General features: G+C 26.8%; 1 protein-coding gene across 1 annotated transcript in view; it reads left to right on the top strand.

Moving 5' to 3' along the window:
* Positions 1-22,759, top strand: part of LOC111615177 (zinc finger CCHC domain-containing protein 2-like) — a 54,652-nt gene continuing 31,893 nt past the window's right edge. Inside the window, exons 1-2 of the mRNA XM_023356579.1 lie at positions 1-139; positions 275-964. Of these exons, the coding sequence (XP_023212347.1) occupies positions 488-964 (477 nt within the window). The 5' untranslated portion in view covers positions 1-139; positions 275-487. The remainder of the gene's footprint in view (positions 140-274; positions 965-22,759) is intronic.

Raw genomic sequence — 22,759 nt, 5'->3', positions numbered from 1 at the left:
GAATGAGCGTTCTGGTTTCATAAGAAAGTCGAAGCTTATAAGAATAGAATTGAAAAATATTTTTAGCATTTAGTTTTGATTAAATTTATTAAAATTGAACATATTTAACATTTTTAAAGGTCTAATTCAACGCTTAAAGGTTTGTTTTATCGATTACATTTTATATATTTATGTATTAAATATATTTAAAAAATATAGTTTGTAGAAAGAATTAAATACTATTTAATAAATAATTTAACTAGTGAATATTTAATTTTATCGAATTTATTTTCAGAAGATAAAAAAAATAATAAATAAATAAATAAATTTAACATCCTGCTATCGAGATTACCTAGAGATAGAACTTTCCCTCATCGCTATTGGATGAGGGATCGCGATCCCCGGATGTAAGGCGAATCCTTCTTGTCAAGACGGACAAGATGGCGACTCAGATGAAGAAATATTGAAACGTAATTATTAAAGTTAATAATAATTGTCTGTATAAGCCATGGTTTGTAAAGAAGAAGTATTCATGTGGTTCAAAGAATTAACTGGTTCCAAGCGTATAGGAATTGTTTGTGGATTGTTAAACATGTGTTATCCCCTGGAGCTAAGATTTTTAGGAACATGTTTAGAAGATTTAGGTAAAAAAGATTTTTATTGTTTTCAAGAAGCAGAACAGAAAGCAAATAACGTAAACGAAATCAGAAAACTAATCGATCTTAAAGACAACGTGACCAGGTGTAAGTTTATCGTGTCTCTGGCACTGCTTCATTCTTCTAATCATGTTTGCTCAAATGCTCTTTACCAAACATTGTCAAAACATTTGGATTGTATTGAGTTATTTACTGATCAAAGATCGCTCAATGAAATGCTTTTGGTCATCACAATGGCTCTCAATCATCCCGCATTCACCTTTGACCAGAAGACTGTCTTGACGCAACATCTCTTATCTATTGAGAAATTAATCGGAGAAAATAATCAGGTAAGAATTACATATTGTGTGTGTGTGTCCATTTTCTCACACCCTTTACAAATTTGTAAACATACCGATTACATATAATTAAATCTATCAAAACACATTAATCTATCTGTTATTTAAATGCCAAGTGTTGTTACTTTTATTCCTTCTTTAATGTTTATTTAAATATCCTGCAAAAGTTCACTCCGAAATCGACGGCGTTATTTTAAAGTTCTCGCATCAAATACTCGTCCCGATGTGTCATCTAATGTATTAATAACAATAATACTTTTAAATGTATTATTNATGGAGCACGATTTTTTGTTCATCCTGTTTGAAGTCTAATAACTCCTGTATTTTTTACCGAACCAATCTCTAGCCGAGTACAGTGGAACTGATGTTTTCGAAATATTAGATGTAATAAAGACAGACATTTTTCCAGTTCGACGAGAGTAACCGAAAAGTTGTAAATTTTGGAAATTTCCGTGGATAACACCCGGTCCTAAAACGAATTAGTTAGAAAACAAACGACGGACAATCGACGGACAATTAAGTTTAACATATTTAGACTTTTATAGCTATGGTGAGAAATGTTTAAAATTTACAAGAACCCTGTCTCGTCTTTTGAGGTATATTAGTGATGCGACAAAAGAGACATTTGAAATTGACCGGTATGGGCACCCTGGGGATTTGGCAGCCCGCGTGCATGTACGCACCGCGCACTAGCAGGACCGTCTCTGATTCCACTCGTAGGAAGCTATTTGACTAAGTGGTTAAGATTTAAAGAGTAAAGAATATTTTATGTTGTTTTTATGTACGTTTCATTACAAAGCTATATTTAATTATAATTTTCTTTAAAAGTATATTCGTACAATTGAAGAATGTTTTGTACCGAGTATGTATATCCACCACACATTTTATTTCACCGAGTAAGTTTTTATAATTTTATTTTTNGAACGAGGCAGAATCCAAATTTAGGGCATAACATTACTCGCAGACCAAGAACGAGCCTCGGGCGTTCATTCTACGTATGGCCTATTCACATCACAAGTCAATCCATAACATAGATAAATGTGCATTCTTTGTACGAATTGTACTTGTCATTCTAACAATGCGAGCGATGATGTGAATACTTAACACTTTGCAGATTTGTTGATAGAACCAGAACATTTTCACAACAAATCGTTTCTTGTTTTCTGTATTAAATACTTATTGCTGTACCTACGAATTGCCGAAAATTGTAACTTTATGACTCCCAATTGTTTGATATTTATCAATATTTTGCTTAAGTTTTTTGTTGTTATCTTAAGCTTAAAATAACAAAAAAATCTTAAGCAAAATAAATATTAATGAATTTTAATATAGTTGAGTTAATATGTTTTGTATAGAAATTTTGTGAAACGACCACGTGTTGTCTGAAAATGCAATCCTTAGTCCTACTTACCCACATTTTTACGTAGGATGTGCACCCTACTTCTTGCTAGGAGGTCTTTTCACACGGTTCTCTCACTAGTGATTAATAAATTTATTATGCAATTATTTATATCGTCTAAGCTATAAATATTACAGCGAATCTTCTCTTCAATTCTGTACAAGTAATAAATTAATGTAATATAGGATATATTGTTTGTACGAGGATTGTATATAGTTAAGTTAAAATTTATGTAAGAACATTGTATAGACTATGTAAATAAAATACATAATTTCCTCACATGAATTTTTATTAAAATTTATCAAGATCAGAAGACTATTTTTTTCTAGCTTACTAAATGAATTTAAATTCTTTAACATCTTTAATTGCTTTTATCGTCTTAGTTCCATCACTCGTTATCTTCTTTATACTAATATGATACGAACTTATAGAAACATTGAGCATTAAAATTTCGAATAACAAGATACCTTTTCTAAAATAAATTAAGAATAATCTTAAATTGAATTTAAATAACTTTAACCATTTAAAAAGAATTTATAAAATGTTTTATACCGCTATGAACTGCATCCATCCTTATCTATAGTAAACATAAGAATGTAAGCTTATCATAAAACAATTTTTCATAAATATGACCTTGATTTTTAATGTTTTCCTCCGGAAAAAATGGAGAAGGAGGCTGATTTTTCCATCAGACAGATGAAAAACTTATTTCCTTTTTCAGCTTTTTGATAAGATGGAAATCAATAAGGGTGGAGTTTCTCCTTTTCCTATTTTACATAGACTCAAACTTATATCTTTTAGACAATTTTATTATGTTAATAAATTTAATCTAATTAAAATGCTTTAAAATATTTATTATCGATCATTAAACACAATTGTTAATTTAATTAGATCGAAATTTAACGATAATTAAGATCATGTTGTTAGATATATAATTACTTTTGTTGATATTGGTTATCTTTATTTTTTTAAATGTGGGTATATTTTAATTATTAGAAAAATTAATTCGTGAATATTTTATATGTGTTCAACACTTTTACTGAATTTTAGATCAATTTTAATGTTCTAAATATGCAAACATTTGTAATGATGATTAGAATACTACGTATATTGTTTTTCGTATAAGTTATAACATGTGTTTACAAGATTCTTTAATTTTATATTATTCAAAAAAACATCATCTTAACAAGAACATTAGAAATGAAAACTTCCTTTTCTAAAAAAGCTTGGGTGCAACGCCTCGAAATGTCGTTCATCTTTTTAAAAAATGATATTAGGAAACATCGAACTGTGTTTGAGGTGTGTTTTTGTTACCCTTGGGCACAATTTCGGTCCATTCTTTTTTAAATAGACCACCATTGGCTATTATAAAGGCCTCTTTGATCCAATCTTTCATCCTTTTTTTAAAGTGACCTTGACCTCGTTTTACTTCTCCAAATTTTTTTTTTTTTTAGAAACTGCCGAAACTGTAACTTTTGACTAAAATTCGACAGTTAAAATCGAATCTATTTTTTAAAATAAATATTAATTTAAAAAAATAAACAATAAAATTAATACATATTTCGAAATAAGATATAATTTCAAATTTTTAATAATAAATTAAAAAAAAAATTCGAGTCACGCAAATTGAATTCAAAATAATTTTCATTCGATAAAAATGATTTTGAATTCGTAAATAAACAGCTATATTTTGCCGAAAATCTTTATTTTCTGAAAGAAAATCGATAAAAATACTTCAAAAACTTTATAAAAAGTTAGTAGATTATGTTAATTTACTAAAACAGGAAGTTATTACACGCGCGAGACATCGATATGTTCCTAAAAATCTGACTTTGACCCCACGATTTCCCTTCTTGTACCTCATCAGCCTCGAGTATAGTTTATAAAAAAAATTGATCACGATCGTGGCTCTACAATCTTTACATCCTTTAACACAATTATAGAAAAATAATAAAATTATTTCAAATAATTTTTTGAAAAAGCATATTTAGTTCTCGATTATTCATTTTAAAATGTGAATATTTAAAAAAATTTTATTTATAGATTAAACACAAAGTTATTTTAGATGATTATTTATTTGATTTTCTTAAAACACGTGCAACAATAATTTAATTTATCTTTTTATATTTATGTTTTATTTATAGAAAATTCTATTACTAATACCATTATTAATGTCTCACACGTACGATTTTGTTGCCACATCTTATCTTATTTCATGAATATATGCTAATTTCGATACTTGGAAAGATAGCTGCCATTCCGAAGCTATCGTATCGTATCTTACATATCAAAATTGTATCGAAAAATAAATAAAGATATAAAAATTCTGATATTATTTACATTTCTGTTCACGGCTATCCTCTGAGGGGATGACTTTTTGCCCTAGTGTATTTGAGTTAGGTGTATTGATGTGGAATTTACTACTACTAATAATATACCTGTCTATAATTTTAAAGAAATGAAATAATTTATATTCATTTCTTATTAAAAATAACGAACAACGAACTGCAATATTAACCAATAATTACACTCACATTATTATTGCTTAAATTAATGTGTTATATCCACTATTATAAATTTATTTTTAAGGGTTTTTTTCCCTTAAAAATAAATTCCTTTACCACCTTAAAAAAATTTGCAATGGATGGTCTTATTTCTATCACAATATACATGGCTTATATATAAAATATATTGTTCTGAGCAATACCAAATATACAATGTAATCTACTAAAAAATACTACATCAATGTTCAACGTATGTATAATTTAGTGATAAATTTAAGTAATGTTTGAGTTAAATAATGGATGATTTCTTTGATAAAACGCATTACGTTAGTGTACAGCAACTCGAGTAATGCCGTAAAGAAACTCTCTCTCTCGCGTTTTTTTTTTCTCTCGCAATCGAAGTTTATAATAAAAATCATATTTTCAAGTTCACCTCAATTAGACCGACACCATTTTCTCATTAGGTGGCATGCCAATCGGTCATGAACATATCGCGTTAACTTGAACGTGACCTACATTTTGCCGACGAGATCTCTATACCCAATGGTAAAAGATTCATAGTCTGACGTCATTTGTGTGGATCGGGGGCCATCAGACACTCGCTATATATAATGCTTAAGATGTTTTTCATGTCTGATGTCTCTCTGTAGAGTTTCCTAGTTTAGTCAGTCATTAATTTTGTGCTATTGAAAACTTCACTGGATAGAACTGGATAGGAACGGATATGGGACAGGTAGATTATATAATTATTATTATTATTATTATTATTGTTAAGTTTAAATTGTATAATATACTTTTATTAATAAATTAGTAGTATATACTTAGTACCTACAATTTTTTGTAATTATTGAATTATTTTGAATATATAATTTATTTAATCATTAAAACATAAATTATTTTTAATATTAGTATGTTTATACTAGATTTTGTCAAAATATGATTAACTGAGATTGTTAGAATTTTTTTATTATTTTCAAGAGAATATTAACCAGGTCAGACTGACTGATATTTAACATTTTATAGTAAAATTTGTACTATATGTAATGAATGTTTTTCATTTTAAAACTAATCAAATAAATTTGTTTGATTATTTGTTTACACATATCATAAATCAAACACAGCCTATATTATAAAATATTTCATGCTATAATTAGGCATAATCATAGTATATATAAAATATTGGACTTCAAAAAGAACGTGTGGATTTAAAAAATTTTCATAAACAATAAAAAATATATTTAATGTTTCTACTGTAAGACCAAAAAAATTCTTTAAAAAATGTTTATAGTAATTCATTTTTGAGTAGAATATACAGAAAAAGTTATCTGTGAATTTTAAAAAGACAACTTTTGTGATGTTTTATAGATTTAAAAACCTTTATTTTATATCATTTTAATATTTGACTGTATGTTAATTTATCTTCCAAAATATTTTACAAAAAATTAAAGATTTTTTTTATTAAGTGTAGTTTTAGGAAGAAATTTGTGATTTTATAAATAAATTTTTACATAATAATAGAATATAATTGAACGTTCTAAGTGTTTAAACAAAATTTATTGAAAAATTTAGAAGAAAATGACAAAATTTCTGATATGGTATTTGTGCATTAGAATTGAAATTACCATTGTAGTAAAGATAGAGAGAATTATTAAAGGTGTGAATGGAAAGTTATGGAATTATATTAGATTGTACTAAGCAAAATTAACTAATATAATATATATATATATTATTTTTTACAAAATCAGAATTCATTTGAAATTTACATAGCAGAAAATTACCTGAAGTTGTATAAAAAATTAATGCACTAAAAAGAGAGAGAGAGAGAGAAAGCATGAGTAAAATGCATTTTTTATTTCTTACATATTTGCATCTTAGGAAAGTAATAGTAAGAGTGTAAATATATCAATAATGCTGATAAATTAATTTAGAAAATAAACTAAAATGTTATGATTAGTTCCAATAAAAATTGCTAGATCATTTCTGATGATTTGGTAACATGAATATAGAAATTATTGTGAAATTATACATTATTTTTATCGCTAAATGTAAATGTTAAGAATCAGAAACATTTAGAATGACTATTTTATTGTCAAAAGACTTAGAACCAATTATTATTTTGCAATACAGTATTTTATCTGTGAATTTATTGAATATTTCTTATTTTCTCATATTACTTATCCAATAATAATGTAATAATAATTGATTATTATTAGACCTATAACTTTAATCTTTGCTATGCTGTTTTATAAAACNATGCAAAACTTAACTTGTGCCTACCCGACAGTCTCGCAAATACATAAAAGATTTTGTCAGAAAAATAAAAGGCTGGAATTACAAGGAAGAGTTTCAAAGTTCGGAGGAAAACTATCTAATCGGTATATACCGGCTTGAGCGTCGATGTCGATGTCAACGTCTCCCACACTCCGAAAAGTTTCGAATTGTTGCCCGAAGACAAGGGAAGACCAATCGGTATTCGTTATTTTATGTCACTTTTTCTTGTGTTTGTTCTGTGAGGTGTTTGTTGTCCGAACATAAAAATCTTTCGCTAAAGTGTTCGTTATCCGATTTGTTTGTTATCTGATCTGTTCATTAACCGATCACCCACTGTATTTCTTTTTTATAATTATGTGTTAGCAAAAATTAAATTATTTTCATATAAAATATAACCTAAGATTACATAACTTGTATAAAGTCTGAGAAAGACATTACTTTGTCTTTTTTCCCACAATAATAATGATAAAGTATCAAACTGAAAAATACAGATACATATTGAAATTAACTGTAATTAACAATTTCATTTTTAATGTGAGGAAGAAGTGTGCTTTTTTTTCTTTCTTACTAAGAGATAAATTGAATTTTATTTAGTTATAAATTGAAAGTCTGGAAAAATACACATATTTTAACATAATAACATTATTTTGTATATTATATCAATTTTGCCTGTGGTTTAATTCTTGTTTTTCATTGAAAAATAAAATTTATCACTTGGTAACATTAAAGTTAACTGAAGTATTTGAAAATACAAATGCATTTACATTTTAGTATAGCAATTTGAAATCATAATTATTAATTTGTCATTTTTCTAAAAACTAAAAGATTATAAAAGTTCTAATGCACTCTTAAAATTTTTAATAAATGAAAACACATATCAATTGATTTAATTAAAATTAAACATTATATTTAAAAAAATAAATTATTAACTATGAATCTTAATATTTCTTTCTTTTCAATATTTTTAATAAATTGATTTGTTCTTTGATTTATGGTTTTTTTTTTCATTTTTTCACTTTTTTAAATTTAAATATAAGATGGGTTATTATTATTAAATATTATATGCAAATAAAATAGTCTAGATGTTCCAAATTTTATTACATCTGCCAATAAGCATAGTGACTATTTACTATATTGGTATTGTTATATTTTCTTTAGTCACTATCCCATTTTTGAAACTTATTTAGTTTATCAAATTTATTCCCAATAATAATCCTGAAAATAAGATTAATTGTTTAATCTGGTGCTAGACATAATTTTCTGTTTTTTTCATAATTGAAAATCAGTTGGATAACACCCATTTATCCCAAATGCCTTGAAATGTACTGAGATATCTGTATTTACAAATAAAAAGATACATGGGTAGTCTGAAAACTAATGCACACATGCTTGTAGAACACGAACAAAAACAAATAGCAAAATCAGGCAAAAAGTACATTAAAGTACAATTTTTAAGCTTCAAAATCATATATTTATTTTTTAACATAGTCACCATTAAGGCTAACACATTTCTCCCAATGTGTAACAAGTTTTTTCATTCCATCACTGAAAAATTCTTCCAACTTTTCTCGAATCCAGGACTTGACAGCTACCTTCACCTCATCGTCTGAGGTGTAATGATCACGCTTGAGTAGAGGAAAAGAATAAAAATCACAGGGCGCAAGATTGGGGGAATAAGGATGGTGTGGAATCGGTTCAAACTTCATCAATTTCGCAGAGCCTCTCCATTTGCACGTGAGGTGTGTGGACAAGTGTTGTCATGTTGCAAGATTATTGGCACCAGGCTGCCTCTAACATGACAAACTCAACGTTGGAGGGTTTTAGAGTCTGTATATACTGAGAAGAATTAAACATTGCAACGAGGGGCAACAGTAATCGTCTGTGGCAGTGATTGGACATCCGCTGCATGTTTCATCAACAATTATGGCTTTTCCAGGCTTGCAACCACAAAATTTTATTATCCATCAATTTACAGTAGACCTATCAACAGCATTGACACCATAAACAGCCTTTAAACGATGATGAATCTCAGTAGGAGTCACTTTTTCATCAGTTAAAAATTCGATAACAGCACAGTGTTTAACTCGTGTTGACATAGCACTAGAACATGTCTCCATATTTCTGCTTCTCAAAATATACTGAATGAACGTAACAACCTCAAACTGCACATACACATAAAGGGGGAATGTTATTTCCATATGCCACCTGGCGCGCTTCTGAAAATCATTTCGTTTGTGCTCTACAAGCATGTGTGCATTACTTTTCAGCCTACCCCGTAAAATTGTTTTTTATATTTATAAACTTGAAAATTTTAGATTCAAATTAAATGATACTAGTTGTCATATTCTATGTTTGTTCTTGTAGTGAATAGATTGTCTATGTAAAGTAATATAGATGTGAAATTATAGAGATAAGAGAATTTACATTGTTACTACTATTGCTAAAGTAATTACTTGCTACAAATATTACTTATTTTGTTTCTAAAGATAATCTTCAGAAAAATTATTAATTAATTAATATCATACATTTTTTAGTGTGTTTTTTACAGAATAATAATAATGATATTAAACATACCCGACAGTCTCGCAAATACATAAAAGATTTTGTCAGAAAAATAAAAGGCTGGAATTACAAGGAAGAGTTTCAAAGTTCGGAGGAAAACTATCTAATCGGTATATACCGGCTTGAGCGTCGATGTCGATGTCAACGTCTCCCACACTCCGAAAAGTTTCGAATTGTTGCCCGAAGACAAGGGAAGACCAATCGGTATTCGTTATTTTATGTCACTTTTTCTTGTGTTTGTTCTGTGAGGTGTTTGTTGTCCGAACATAAAAATCTTTCGCTAAAGTGTTCGTTATCCGATTTGTTTGTTATCTGATCTGTTCATTAACCGATCACCCACTGTATTTCTTTTTTATAATTATGTGTTAGCAAAAATTAAATTATTTTCATATAAAATATAACCTAAGATTACATAACTTGTATAAAGTCTGAGAAAGACATTACTTTGTCTTTTTTCCCACAATAATAATGATAAAGTATCAAACTGAAAAATACAGATACATATTGAAATTAACTGTAATTAACAATTTCATTTTTAATGTGAGGAAGAAGTGTGCTTTTTTTTCTTTCTTACTAAGAGATAAATTGAATTTTATTTAGTTATAAATTGAAAGTCTGGAAAAATACACATATTTTAACATAATAACATTATTTTGTATATTATATCAATTTTGCCTGTGGTTTAATTCTTGTTTTTCATTGAAAAATAAAATTTATCACTTGGTAACATTAAAGTTAACTGAAGTATTTGAAAATACAAATGCATTTACATTTTAGTATAGCAATTTGAAATCATAATTATTAATTTGTCATTTTTCTAAAAACTAAAAGATTATAAAAGTTCTAATGCACTCTTAAAATTTTTAATAAATGAAAACACATATCAATTGATTTAATTAAAATTAAACATTATATTTAAAAAAATAAATTATTAACTATGAATCTTAATATTTCTTTCTTTTCAATATTTTTAATAAATTGATTTGTTCTTTGATTTATGGTTTTTTTTTCATTTTTNTAATGTTACACCTTGTAATTTCAATGTATTATTGTTACAAAAGGAACATTTTCTGTGCATTCTAGCTAAATTTAAGTACTTAAATTAATTTTCTAAAGTAAAATAAATGAATAAGAAAATACATAGGCTCTTGAGTTAATGGACTAACTGGAGAAGGGGCATCTATTATTGTTGAAAGCTTATTAAATTGAACATATTTAAAAACATATTAATACTGAATTTACAGTGTACAGGATGTATTAAAATGTTATAATGTATAAATATTAATAAAATAATATAATGTACAGTACATTGAGAAATTTACACATTAATTCATTGACTTAATGTTTTAGCATATTTTGTTCATGAATTGGGAAAAAAGTTTCTAAATTTTTTCTTTAGGACAGAAATTTCTTCTCTGTTAAATTTGAAGTCCATTAAATTGAGATTCCTACTGTATATTATGAATATGAAGATCAAACAAATAAACAAAAGAATCATCTTCATAAACAAAAGAATAGAATTAATAACTGTTTTATTTGTATTATACTGTTTTTATTACATATATTTCTCTTATTTTAAATTCTCATTATCACAATATTTGTTTATAACTTATTAATTATAATCATATTGTATTTTCATTAATTATCATATAATATTTGAAACATAATTGAAATATATTAGAAATCTATATCTGTTGAACTCAAACTATATGTTAATGGAGTTCAGAAGTTTTAATGAATATGTAATAATTATTTGATTAAGATGATATGTTTTCTTTACAACTATAAAGAGTAATTTTTGCCCATATGATGTAATGAAAAGATTGCGTATATATTTTTGTATCTTGATTGATAGATTTTAGTACTGAAAAATTCTAATATAACAGTATACTATAGCATAAATTTAACACTTGAATTACTGAGTTTATTCCCAAGTTTTAATTACACACACAGTTAAATGTGAAAAGTTTAATTAATTAAAAATATCTTTGTTCAGATATTTGAATTTAAAGATTATACCTTTAAGAACCACAGTGATAGTAATTTGTAGCAGTGGTGGCTTGACCATAAGGACTGCAGAGCCTGTACTCTGTTCAGAAATTCTGAGAAAAATTTAACTAAATATCTGAATAAATAGTTTTTGTTAGGAGATACACATATTCTTTAAAAGACTAAACAATAATACTTATGATGGCCTTTTATGATTGAACAAATTGTCAGACATTGCTTGCTAATATCTCTAACTAGATGACTGATAGGACTGTAAGATAGGTTCTAGCTGAGCTATTGTTGGTACAGTCCAGAGAGTATTTTGAGTACATACATACATACATACAATTTTTTAACATTTCAAACTCTGGCATTTTTCTAACCATTTCATATACAGTGGTGCCTCGTATAACGTACTTAATCCATTCCAGGTGCACGTCTGTTAAGTGAAAAGTCCGTTATACGAAATGCATTTTCCTATAGAAATACATGTTAAAACATATATACTTTGTTCCGCAGCATAAAATAACCATACTGTACCATAAAAAAAAAATGAAAATGGAGCAGTCACCAATTATGCTGGGTAGTCAGATGTTGTGAGGAGGAGGTGGAGGAACACTTTCTTCACACATTCATACAGATACAAACTTTTTACACATTGCAGCAGGTCTTTTTTTTTATTGTTTTTTAATCAGAGTCAGATTCAGGAGAAGCTACCGGAGCTTGCAGGGTCAACTCCTCTTGTTCCATCCTTTGTNCTCACAATGTACAAAACACATGCACTGAAAAAATTAGCAAGTACACAGAACTCGCCCAGTAAATAAGGCTTCTGTGGAGGATGCAAAGGGTGCTTATTGTACCTGACGTTCTCTCCTGTACAGGTGTGATACCACACACACTACACAAAAGCCTGGGAACATTAGAATTGAATAGAAATACATACATAACACTACAGAAAGCCACTATATTGAATACATGCCATATTGTTAGGAAATTACTGAATACAGACACCGACACACTTATTTAATTTTAGTTTTGTTTTTGGTTGCTATGCCTTGACTCTGGTCCGGCATAGTACACAGCCACCGGTGTGAATCGAGTATAACCCACTAAACATAATGATAATAATAATAATTATGAAAGGAAAAATTTATAAATATTGTTTTGCTGTTTTATAATTAATTTTTATACTATCAAAATTTATAGCTTATACAGGAAAAAACTAGGAAATGAAATTTAGACTGTAGTTTCAAATCATTCTCATTCATTTAAGTATCATGTTTTAGAATGAATTAAATACTGTATATAGGCTAAATGTATAAATTAAATAAATTTCTGAATCATAATGTTTAATAGCATTGAAATGTTCAAATTATAATGTGTGTGTCTGTAATTCATGGAGCTGTGAGTTTGCACTGTAATGAATGCCAGATTTTTCTCAGTATCTGTTGTCCCACTTGGTTTTCAGACCCATTAACTTCCTTTTCTAATAATTTCCTGGGGATGATCCAGAGAGTAAAGATGGCTGGTGATAAATCTAGTCATGCCATCTCTCTTGTGCCAGACGTAAAAGTGATGACTCTGTATGAGTACTGTATGTATATTTTCCAGACATTCTAGAAAGACTTTACCTGCAATCTAATGTTAATTACTAATTAATTAATATTGATCAAATGCAATTTATATATTAAAAATGAACAATTATTTTTGACAAACTTTAAAACACATCAAATTCATAAAAAAAATTCATTAAGTTATGCATAAAAATTTTTGATGTATGAACAATACTAATTAATCAAATTAATGATTATAATTGTATATTGTTGATTCATTTTTAATTCTTTTCATATTATTTATTGTTTTGCTATGATTTCAGTAGTTTATTTATTGGATTACTGAGGTTTATTTATAAATAAAGTATAAATTCTAGCTTATAAATCAATTTTTACCCAAAACATTCATATCTAAACAGAAAAAAATATATTTGAGCTTAGGCAGGAAGAAACAAATAATTTTTTTTTGTGGATTATAATTTTATGTAATAGAATTTACAATATAGGTATTACTTATTTATTTAAAAAAAAAGAAAACAGATTTTTGTTTGATATATTGCAAATACATATAGATATTATAATAAACTAAATTAAGATAACTTATTCGAATTGAGAAAACATGATTTACTTACTTTATTTATTTTTTTTTATTAATGTTTACAGATGGGGATTGTAACCTTTGTTTATTTCTTGCATTAGAATAGTTTAAACTTAGTGTCCCGAAAGAATATAGTTAAAAACTCAAGGTATTAAGGTAAATCCATACTAATATATTTCAGAAATGTATTTTTTACAGGTATTGAAATAGGTATTTTAAAGAAGAAAAAGATGCTAACAAAATATATAATCCTTACTGGATCATATTGTTACATTGTACCAAAAAAAAAAGGAAGGATTATAATAAATCATAAAATTTTTCATCCTTACATATTATTTTAATTTATTTATTTCATGCCAAAGCCTTTACTTCATTACATAAGACTACATTAGTATTTTACACAAACAAGAAATTATGAAATTCCATATTTATATAATAACTCTTAGAGACTGATAAAAACAATATTAAAAGTTTATATTCAAAAATTTTTGAAACTGAAATTATACTTTCTTTTATTAACATTATATTATTATACAATTTTATTTAACATTAATTTGAATACAAAAATATGTAATTTATTACTTTTCACCACCTAGGAATTTACACTTTTTCAAGGATATTATATTGAATTTGCATGATGACTATATGTTAGAATTTTTCTTTTTTACTAGAAATATAAAATAGATTAATTAACAAACCAGTTTATATTTCAAATTTTTTTATTTGATATGATGAGAAATTATAAATTTCATTTATATTGGAAATTTTTGTTTTTAATTTTTCACAAGTTTTAGTGAATTTGAATTGAGTCTATCAATGTATTGTTAAGAAATTGGCAGATACTCCAAAATTGATTAGTGTCAGTTAATTAAATGTGGTGAATGTTTGTTTTTCAAGTTAACAATATTATTAAACAATAATGTTTTAGAAACTGTCACCATCATCAATTAAAACTTTTTCTTTCTGATTCAAACATCACTTCTATCTGTTTGTTGCTATAGTTAGTCTTCTGTTTTATCATAGAAAACAAATATTAATTACTGTTTCTGTTTAATTGGGGAAAACAACCAAAATTTTTTGCTTGTTAAAACATACTGTCTTATAAATATGATAGCATTCTTTTTGATATTTTTTTTCCTTAAACAAAAATTATTGAAAATTCAATTTGATATAAGTTAAGAATTTACTTTAATAACAATGTCTATTTTTGTATGTTTCTTTCAATAGTATTTTTCCCCTACCTATCTAGAATTAAAGGTTTGATGAAATTCTTCTAGTATAAGTTAATACAAATCTATGTATCTCTCTCTCTCTCTCTCTCTCTCTCTCTCTCTCCAGTAATCTTTAATATATGACTGATTTTTTTCTTTAAGCAAACCGATGCATGACTGAAATAATAATAATAAATAAATTATTTTTATTTATGAATGTAATATGGAATGTATTTAATTAAAAAATCTTTGTCATATATAAAAAAAATCTCAATTTTTAAATTTGAGATCTAAAACTTTTTCTTTTATGAAAATACATAACTGATCATCCATTATTGTAATCCAGTTCAGATTTTTAAAATTAAATTAATAATCTATGGATTCAGATTATTATTAATTTAATTATCTGTCTGTAATTACAGCTTCTACTCTACAATCAGAATAACCAACACCTTATTTGTTGCCGAGGGAGTTTATTAAAAAACGAACATTTTCGATCTACTCCATAGATCATCTTCAGGTTGAAACCAACAAATATGGAATAACCATAAAGAATAGAACACGAAATTCAAATTTAAAAAATATTGACAACTAAGCCCAAGGTACCGTAGTTGGATGGAAAGAGGTGGAAATCGTCAGACAAATACTCTCTTCAACTTTAGCAAAGACTGTCGAAAAGATGGAAATATACAGAAGCAAACTTGATGATAGATGTATAAATGCTAGGGGTGCAGAGGGCCTACCCTCAACATGGAAGTTTGCTATTAAAAGACTTACAAGTAGCTTATGAATTGCACCTTGTTTACATTATGAGAACCTTTATAGTTTTTGTTAGCTGTTAGCGGCTTGTACTATTATTTAATTATTGTTGTATGTTATTTATTTTTACACTTTGTATTTTTTATGCTTTAATTATTTTACTTAGTTGCTCAGTTGTTGATAATTTTTGAATTTGATTTTTGTGTTCTATTCTTTGTGGTTATTCCATATTTGTTGGTTTCAACCTGAAGATGATCTATGGAGTAGATCGAAAATGTTCGTTTTTTAATAAACTCCCTCGGCAACAAATAAGGTGTTGGTTATTTTGATTAATTAATTTGCTGAGTACGTTTCAATTCTACTCTATATTCAAATGAAATATTTTTCAAACTTTTGAAAACTAACATCATTTATATGTTTAATAGTTGGGAGTAACAATTTCATAATTAAATATATTATAAAATGAAAAAAATCACTAAAGATCAATAAAGAATCAATAAAAAATCAATAAAGAAGTCAAAATTTTTTGTTTAAAAAATTTTTGCAATTCCTTAATTTTCAACTTCAACTATTGAATAAGTAAGATTCTAAAATTATATCAAAGAATTTTTTAAATGTGTTAATGATTGCATATAAAGTTTTCATTTATACTTTATGATAAAAGGGCACTATTTCTTTATTCTGTTTATAAATTTAATCTATATTCTTTTACGATCCTTAGTATTTATTTTCATTACTTTATATTTTTCTTAAATTATTAGTATAAATCTCAAATTATATCAGCATAGCCACTCTCTTTTTGATATTAAGATATTGAACTCTCTTCAATATTTATAATATTTATAAATTCAATCCATATAATTGAATATTTATTTTATTTGTTATAGAGATAGATTTAACATCTAATTTTCAAAAATAATTTACATTACTAAATCATTATCTAAAATTGGTATTTATATTTATAGTAAATATGAATATAGACAATATATTAAAATTTGTGTGCCAAATGACTGCCGGATTAAATCAGACTACTTTACTACTATAATTTTAAATTAAATTCTAAATAATTTGGTACTAGATGATGTAAGTAACCAAGGTTGGTTATATCAAAATCAAATATTTCTGGAAGGAAAGATTGGGAAGGAGGTCCAGTCCAGGTAACATAAATGGCAACTAGGTGACAATGCAACCACACAGTAAGATGATGTGGGTTTGATTCCAACTCCAGGCTGATTCTTTTCTCCCAGAATATTATAAATTATTTATTAAGTATTAATTTAATTATAATTATTAAATTTAATAAGAGATGACATTTAATGTCTACCTCTGGTACCAAATTATTTAGAATTTAATTAAAACTAATAGTGGTAAAGTAGCCTGATTTAATCCAATCATTTGGTATATTACTAAAATATTGGGTTTCAGGACGTTTATATTAAAGTTTATAAATAATATATGTTTAATAATTAGTTTTATTATTCAGGATGATTCAATAATACAAAACAACCAAATTTAAAAAGTCAGTATTGTCAGTATATGTATTAAATTATCAGCTAATTCTTTTCTCAAGACTCTGCAGTATTTTTGTATATATTTTTATGTATATGTAGTACATTGAATTGTCATGATGTAATGGATATATTAAAAAGTATGATGCCAACTGTTGCTGATTATGTGTGAGCTAATATAACTATGTGCCAAAAATAAGAGATCTGAATAGTCTTGGATGAATAAGTTGTAAAATATTTTAAAAATTCTATTTTGGAGAAAATTATACTAATGGCATTTAACATCAATTGTTAAGCAGTGGAATTAACAAATATTTATATTAGTCTTTTTATAAAGTATATGAATTCAAAATATTCCAAAAGTTACATTTTTAAATAAAAACTTTACTCATTCACTTTTTTCTCCTCTCTTTCTCTTTCTGAAAACTTTCAATTATGAAAATAATAGTATATTAGATAATAATTGATGTAATAGGTAATTTGTTTGAGATAGAACAACAAACATATAAGTAACTAAATGTCAATTCTGTAATCAAAGGAATAGGAACTGAAAGTATCAAGTATTATTTGCATGTTAATTGGTAATATATTTACTCTAATAATAAAGTCTATTATAATGTTGAATGAATATTATGACTCTCAAATTAAATAAAATTATATATTTATTAATCAGAATATTTATTAATTTATTTATTAATCAGAACAGTTGGCATCATACTTTTTATTATTAAATATAATATTTCCCAAAATGGAGTTGATGTGCTGAATCTTGTGTGTATCACTCTGCCACCATAGAAAAGCAATTCAAGCATTATTTTTTGAAGAATTTTTTAAAATTATAATGTTTGCATTTTTGTAAAAACTTCAAAAATTCAAATATCATGTAATTTTTTTTATAATAAAGTTTTTGCAAAAATATCAGAAACTTCATGTAGATTATAATAGTTTAAACATGTAATTTTCTAATATACCATATTTACTCGCAAATAAGATAAGGTTTTTATCCATTTGTCACTATTTCATAAACCTAGGTCATCTGATACGCACGAGCGAAGGATTCTTTTCATTTTTGTATAACTTTTGTAAACTATGTATTTGCATATTTTACTGGATTCTCACCTTCTGGTGTTTAAAAACAAAAGTATTTTATCTGGGTCATTTGAATCATTCTTGTGTATTGCCAGGAGTAAAGATGAATAGCAATAGGAAAAGCAAAGCTTTTGAATTGAATTCCGAAATTACACGGGAGCCTGATATAAGTTTTAATCCATTCCCGTGTGAAAACAGATGATTAATGGAAATTCGAAGAAACTCATAAGTGTAATCGACGAAGAGTGAATTCAACTGTTAAGAATTGGCAAAAAAAGTTTCCAATTATCCAGCTTTACTGAACAAATTATGTTGATTTTACAAGATTTTTCCTTGAAGTTTAAGATGCCAGTGATTTTTGCGGGACAATGTGTGCATTTACGTGCACTTGATATTTTATTTGTTATTAAACAAAATAAAATTAGAATTGTATTAATAAATCTAATTTTCTTTATTTTGACCTTTAAAGTCACACCTCATCCTATATATGAGATCATCTTATATTCGAGTAAGTATGGTATGTTCTATTACTTTCTACTTCATAATAAACATGGAACAATTTTCCTTTGAATAAGTAAACTAGTGATATCATTCCAAGGCATAAGACTGTCTTTAAACAAATTGAAAATTAAGATGTACTGTACACTTGTTATCATACCTGATAACAAGTGTACAGTACCTTTATTGATACCACCTAATATTTAGCATTAAAAATGTTTTATAATTAATTATAGAATGTTTTTTTTATGATAGATATTGGACAGCATTGAGAAAGTATACTAGTTAATTTAAATATGATACCATGTGCACAATTTGATTTTCACTTTGGAGATAAAACCTATTGCTTTTTGGATTATAGAATGAACATAAGCTCTATTCTTATTCTGGGAAAGACTTAATAAATGCTTAAGAATTTTCTCATTGTAATATTTCTTAATGGTTAATAATAATAAAATTTTTCTTTTGGTTTCCTATCTAACAAATAATTAAGATTTCATTGAAATGTTAATTAACTGTAATGGAAAAAAAGGTTAATGAATTTTAACTTACCCTTTTACTGTTTCAAAATACTGCTGAATATAGTAATGTGTATGCAAGACTTCATCTCTAAATAGAGTATGTACCCAACCACCATGTAAAGCACTTTGAAATAACTCTTGTGCTGGAGGTTGACTTAAATACTGATGAATCAAAGTAAAACCAACTAAGAAAAAACAAAATTATTTCATAATGTGATACTAAATAAATTCAGAATATTAAAATAACTTAGAACTACTTTAATTTTTTTGACATATTCAAAATCCTAAAATATATAATATTCTCCTATTGTAATGCAAGAAAATGTTTACTGCAATTCAAAATTGCTAATTATACAAGTGGTAAAAACCAAAAGAAAGAAAAACAAAAAAATTTTGAAATCTAATTTTCTTCTTTAATTTAAATTACCATAAAGTAAAAAAATTAAATTGAATTCAACAGAATTATCTAAAAAGCTATAGATATTGGGTTGTATGCCATAATTAAATCATTAATTTAAGATTATTTATAACTCACAACATAATGAATAGTAACAAAAAAAAAATTGGTAAATCTTAAAATATATCAAGAATGTTATAATTTGAATTCCTATATTTGGCCAGAAAAGCCATAATAATCACTTCAAAAATAAAAGTGTTAATTTCAGGAATCAAGTAGTACATGTTCTTCATTATTAACAAATAAATGAAGAGTTAAAATTTTTAACTATTGTTTTATAACTTGGATATCTAAAATAATTATACAGTAGAACCTCAATTATCTGGACCTCTATTATCCGGATTTTCGATTATCCAGATTGTTCAAAATAAACAAAAATTTTACAAATTTGTTGATTTGCACTTGGCGAATTACAATACTGTTTATGTACGTGATGGAATGCATAACTTTTTTTTGTTTCAACAATGTCTCACCCGTGCGGCACAGTGGTCATAAACTCTTAAATATATTTTGCGTCATAATAAAAATATAACTTGACATACGTATTTATAAATAATTTTATTTTCAAATTACATCATTTCTATGACCAAGGGTGGCGTAAGGCATGGGCAACATGGACCACTGCCTTAAGCCTCGCGGTCCAAAGGGCCTCACGTCTCGAAGGTTTATGCATTACTTAAAAGCCGCGAACNATTAAAATTACATTATATGTAGTCACTCAAAAAATTTTTATATGGATGCTTATAAAATTAGTAAAAGTATTACCATGTTAAAGGATTACAGAATATATCACACATTTTAAAATATTATTTCCAGAAGTACAACTCCTAAATGAAAGTATTAAACCATCCCAATTGAAATGTAACACACATTTTTAAGCTCAAATTCACTAGGTGAGAACAAGCAGAAATAAATATAATACACATTTATTCATTAATGTCTATAGAGATTTATTCAATATTTTAATACATTGCTTGTTGCATGTTTCATTACAAAAAAAATATAATAAAATAAAAAGCAAATCAAAGACAAAATTATTAGATTCTCCTAAGGTAAAGACAATTATTAAACCATTTTGTCTAAAATCTGGTTGAACCTTCTTTTGCTTTCAAAACAGCCTTGATTTGTACTGGCATTTGTTGAATTAAATGTTGGCACATCTCAGGAGATATTTCAGACCAGGATTGTTGAATTGCATCTTTCAATTGCTCTTTAGTACAGGGGGCAGTTTTTCTGACCTTTTTTCAAAATAGCCCACAGATTTTCAATTGGGTTAAGATCAGAGTTATTTGCAGGCCAATCCAAACAAGGAATACAGTATGCTTAGCTTGCAGCCAGGATGTTACATGGCATCTGTATGACATAATGCATTATAATCTTGGAATGTAAGTGTATTATTCCCAAACTGTTTTTCAGTTGTAAGAAGTAAGTTATCGTTTAAAATATCAATGTATGTTTCACTATTTACTGTTTCATTACAGATGCACATTTTTCCTATGCCATATGATGACATGCAACCTCATATCATCACAGATAATGGAAATTTCACATTCTTTGAGACAATCATTTTTAGATTTCTCTTCACATTGTCACCATATCCTAAGCAAATACAATTTTTGTCAGAGAATATAATTCTGTTCCACTCATTGGTGGTTTAATGTTTGTGCTCATTGGTGGTTTATTTTTCATGGTGTTAAAAAAAAGCTTGGTTTTTCTTTTACACGTGGTATTGCCCATTGATTTAAAATGCCCACATGCTGTTTTTGCAGAAACATTGACATCATATTTCCTTCATTTACCATTTCCTGAACTGAGCTGGTTTTCTTTGTTTTAAAAATTGTAGAATATTACATATTCTATCTTGTCTTTTTGTTGTTTTCTTGTTCTTGATACTTCCTGTAACATGAAGTCATTTTGACCCCAGACATATTTCAATATGTTATAACATGGAAATAATTAATTTTTTGGGTTTATTGCTTTATGTATTTTCTTTTCCCACTGTAATATATATATTAATTGAAGGAGACTTACATTGCTTTATTGGTTTAGGATATTTTATTGTTTTGATATGCTTGGAATCTTATAGACCCCATGGTACCTTTTATGTTATATAGTTTATAGACTAAATTTTTTGTTTTGTTAGAATAAAACTAAAAATAAATATGAATTGAAGAGCTTGGGCAAGAACATCTTAACTCTTTCTTCAGCAAAAATTAAGTTACATCTCCAGTGAACATGTTGTCACATTTATTTACCCACAAAATTTCACAGCTGCATAATGCGAAGAACCTGTTAAAGCAATGGTATATAAGCTATTAACTCATACTTTTAGATATGCTGCAGAATGTTGAAAGCCTGTTAACATGAGTTAGCAAGTTCTTCCCCTAGCATTAGGACTACTGAATTTGTGTGATAAACCTGTTTATATCATTTAACAAATTCTTTATTTTTCTGATTGTATGTATCTATGATACCACTGAACATTTGTAAACTCTCTTGCTTTTTGTGACTATATCATATTATTCATACATGGAATATACAGTAGAGCGTCGTTTATCTGAAAGTCGATTATCCAAAAGAATTCCAGTCGGCCTAAAGTATAATTTTTATTTGTTTTTATATTTTTCAATGTATTTATTTCGTTTGTAAAACATAAAGAAATAATTTTTAACGATACAATAGCCACGATTATTATTTTAAAAAGTTTACGTTAGGCTTAACATTGACGAAAATTCAATGCGAAGCGACACGCAACGGAGAAAAATTTCAACACGGGATAGGTTAATATATTTTTTCGCACATAATTGGTTATCCGAAAAATAAGTTATCCGAACAACCCCAGTCCCCAATTGATTCGGATAAACGAC

Source organism: Centruroides sculpturatus, unplaced genomic scaffold, assembly GCF_000671375.1.
Source record: "Centruroides sculpturatus isolate CEXI.00-Female unplaced genomic scaffold, Cexi_2.0 scaffold1368, whole genome shotgun sequence".
NCBI lineage: Eukaryota > Metazoa > Arthropoda > Arachnida > Scorpiones > Buthidae > Centruroides > Centruroides sculpturatus.
This window is presented reverse-complemented; position numbering and strand designations above follow the sequence as displayed.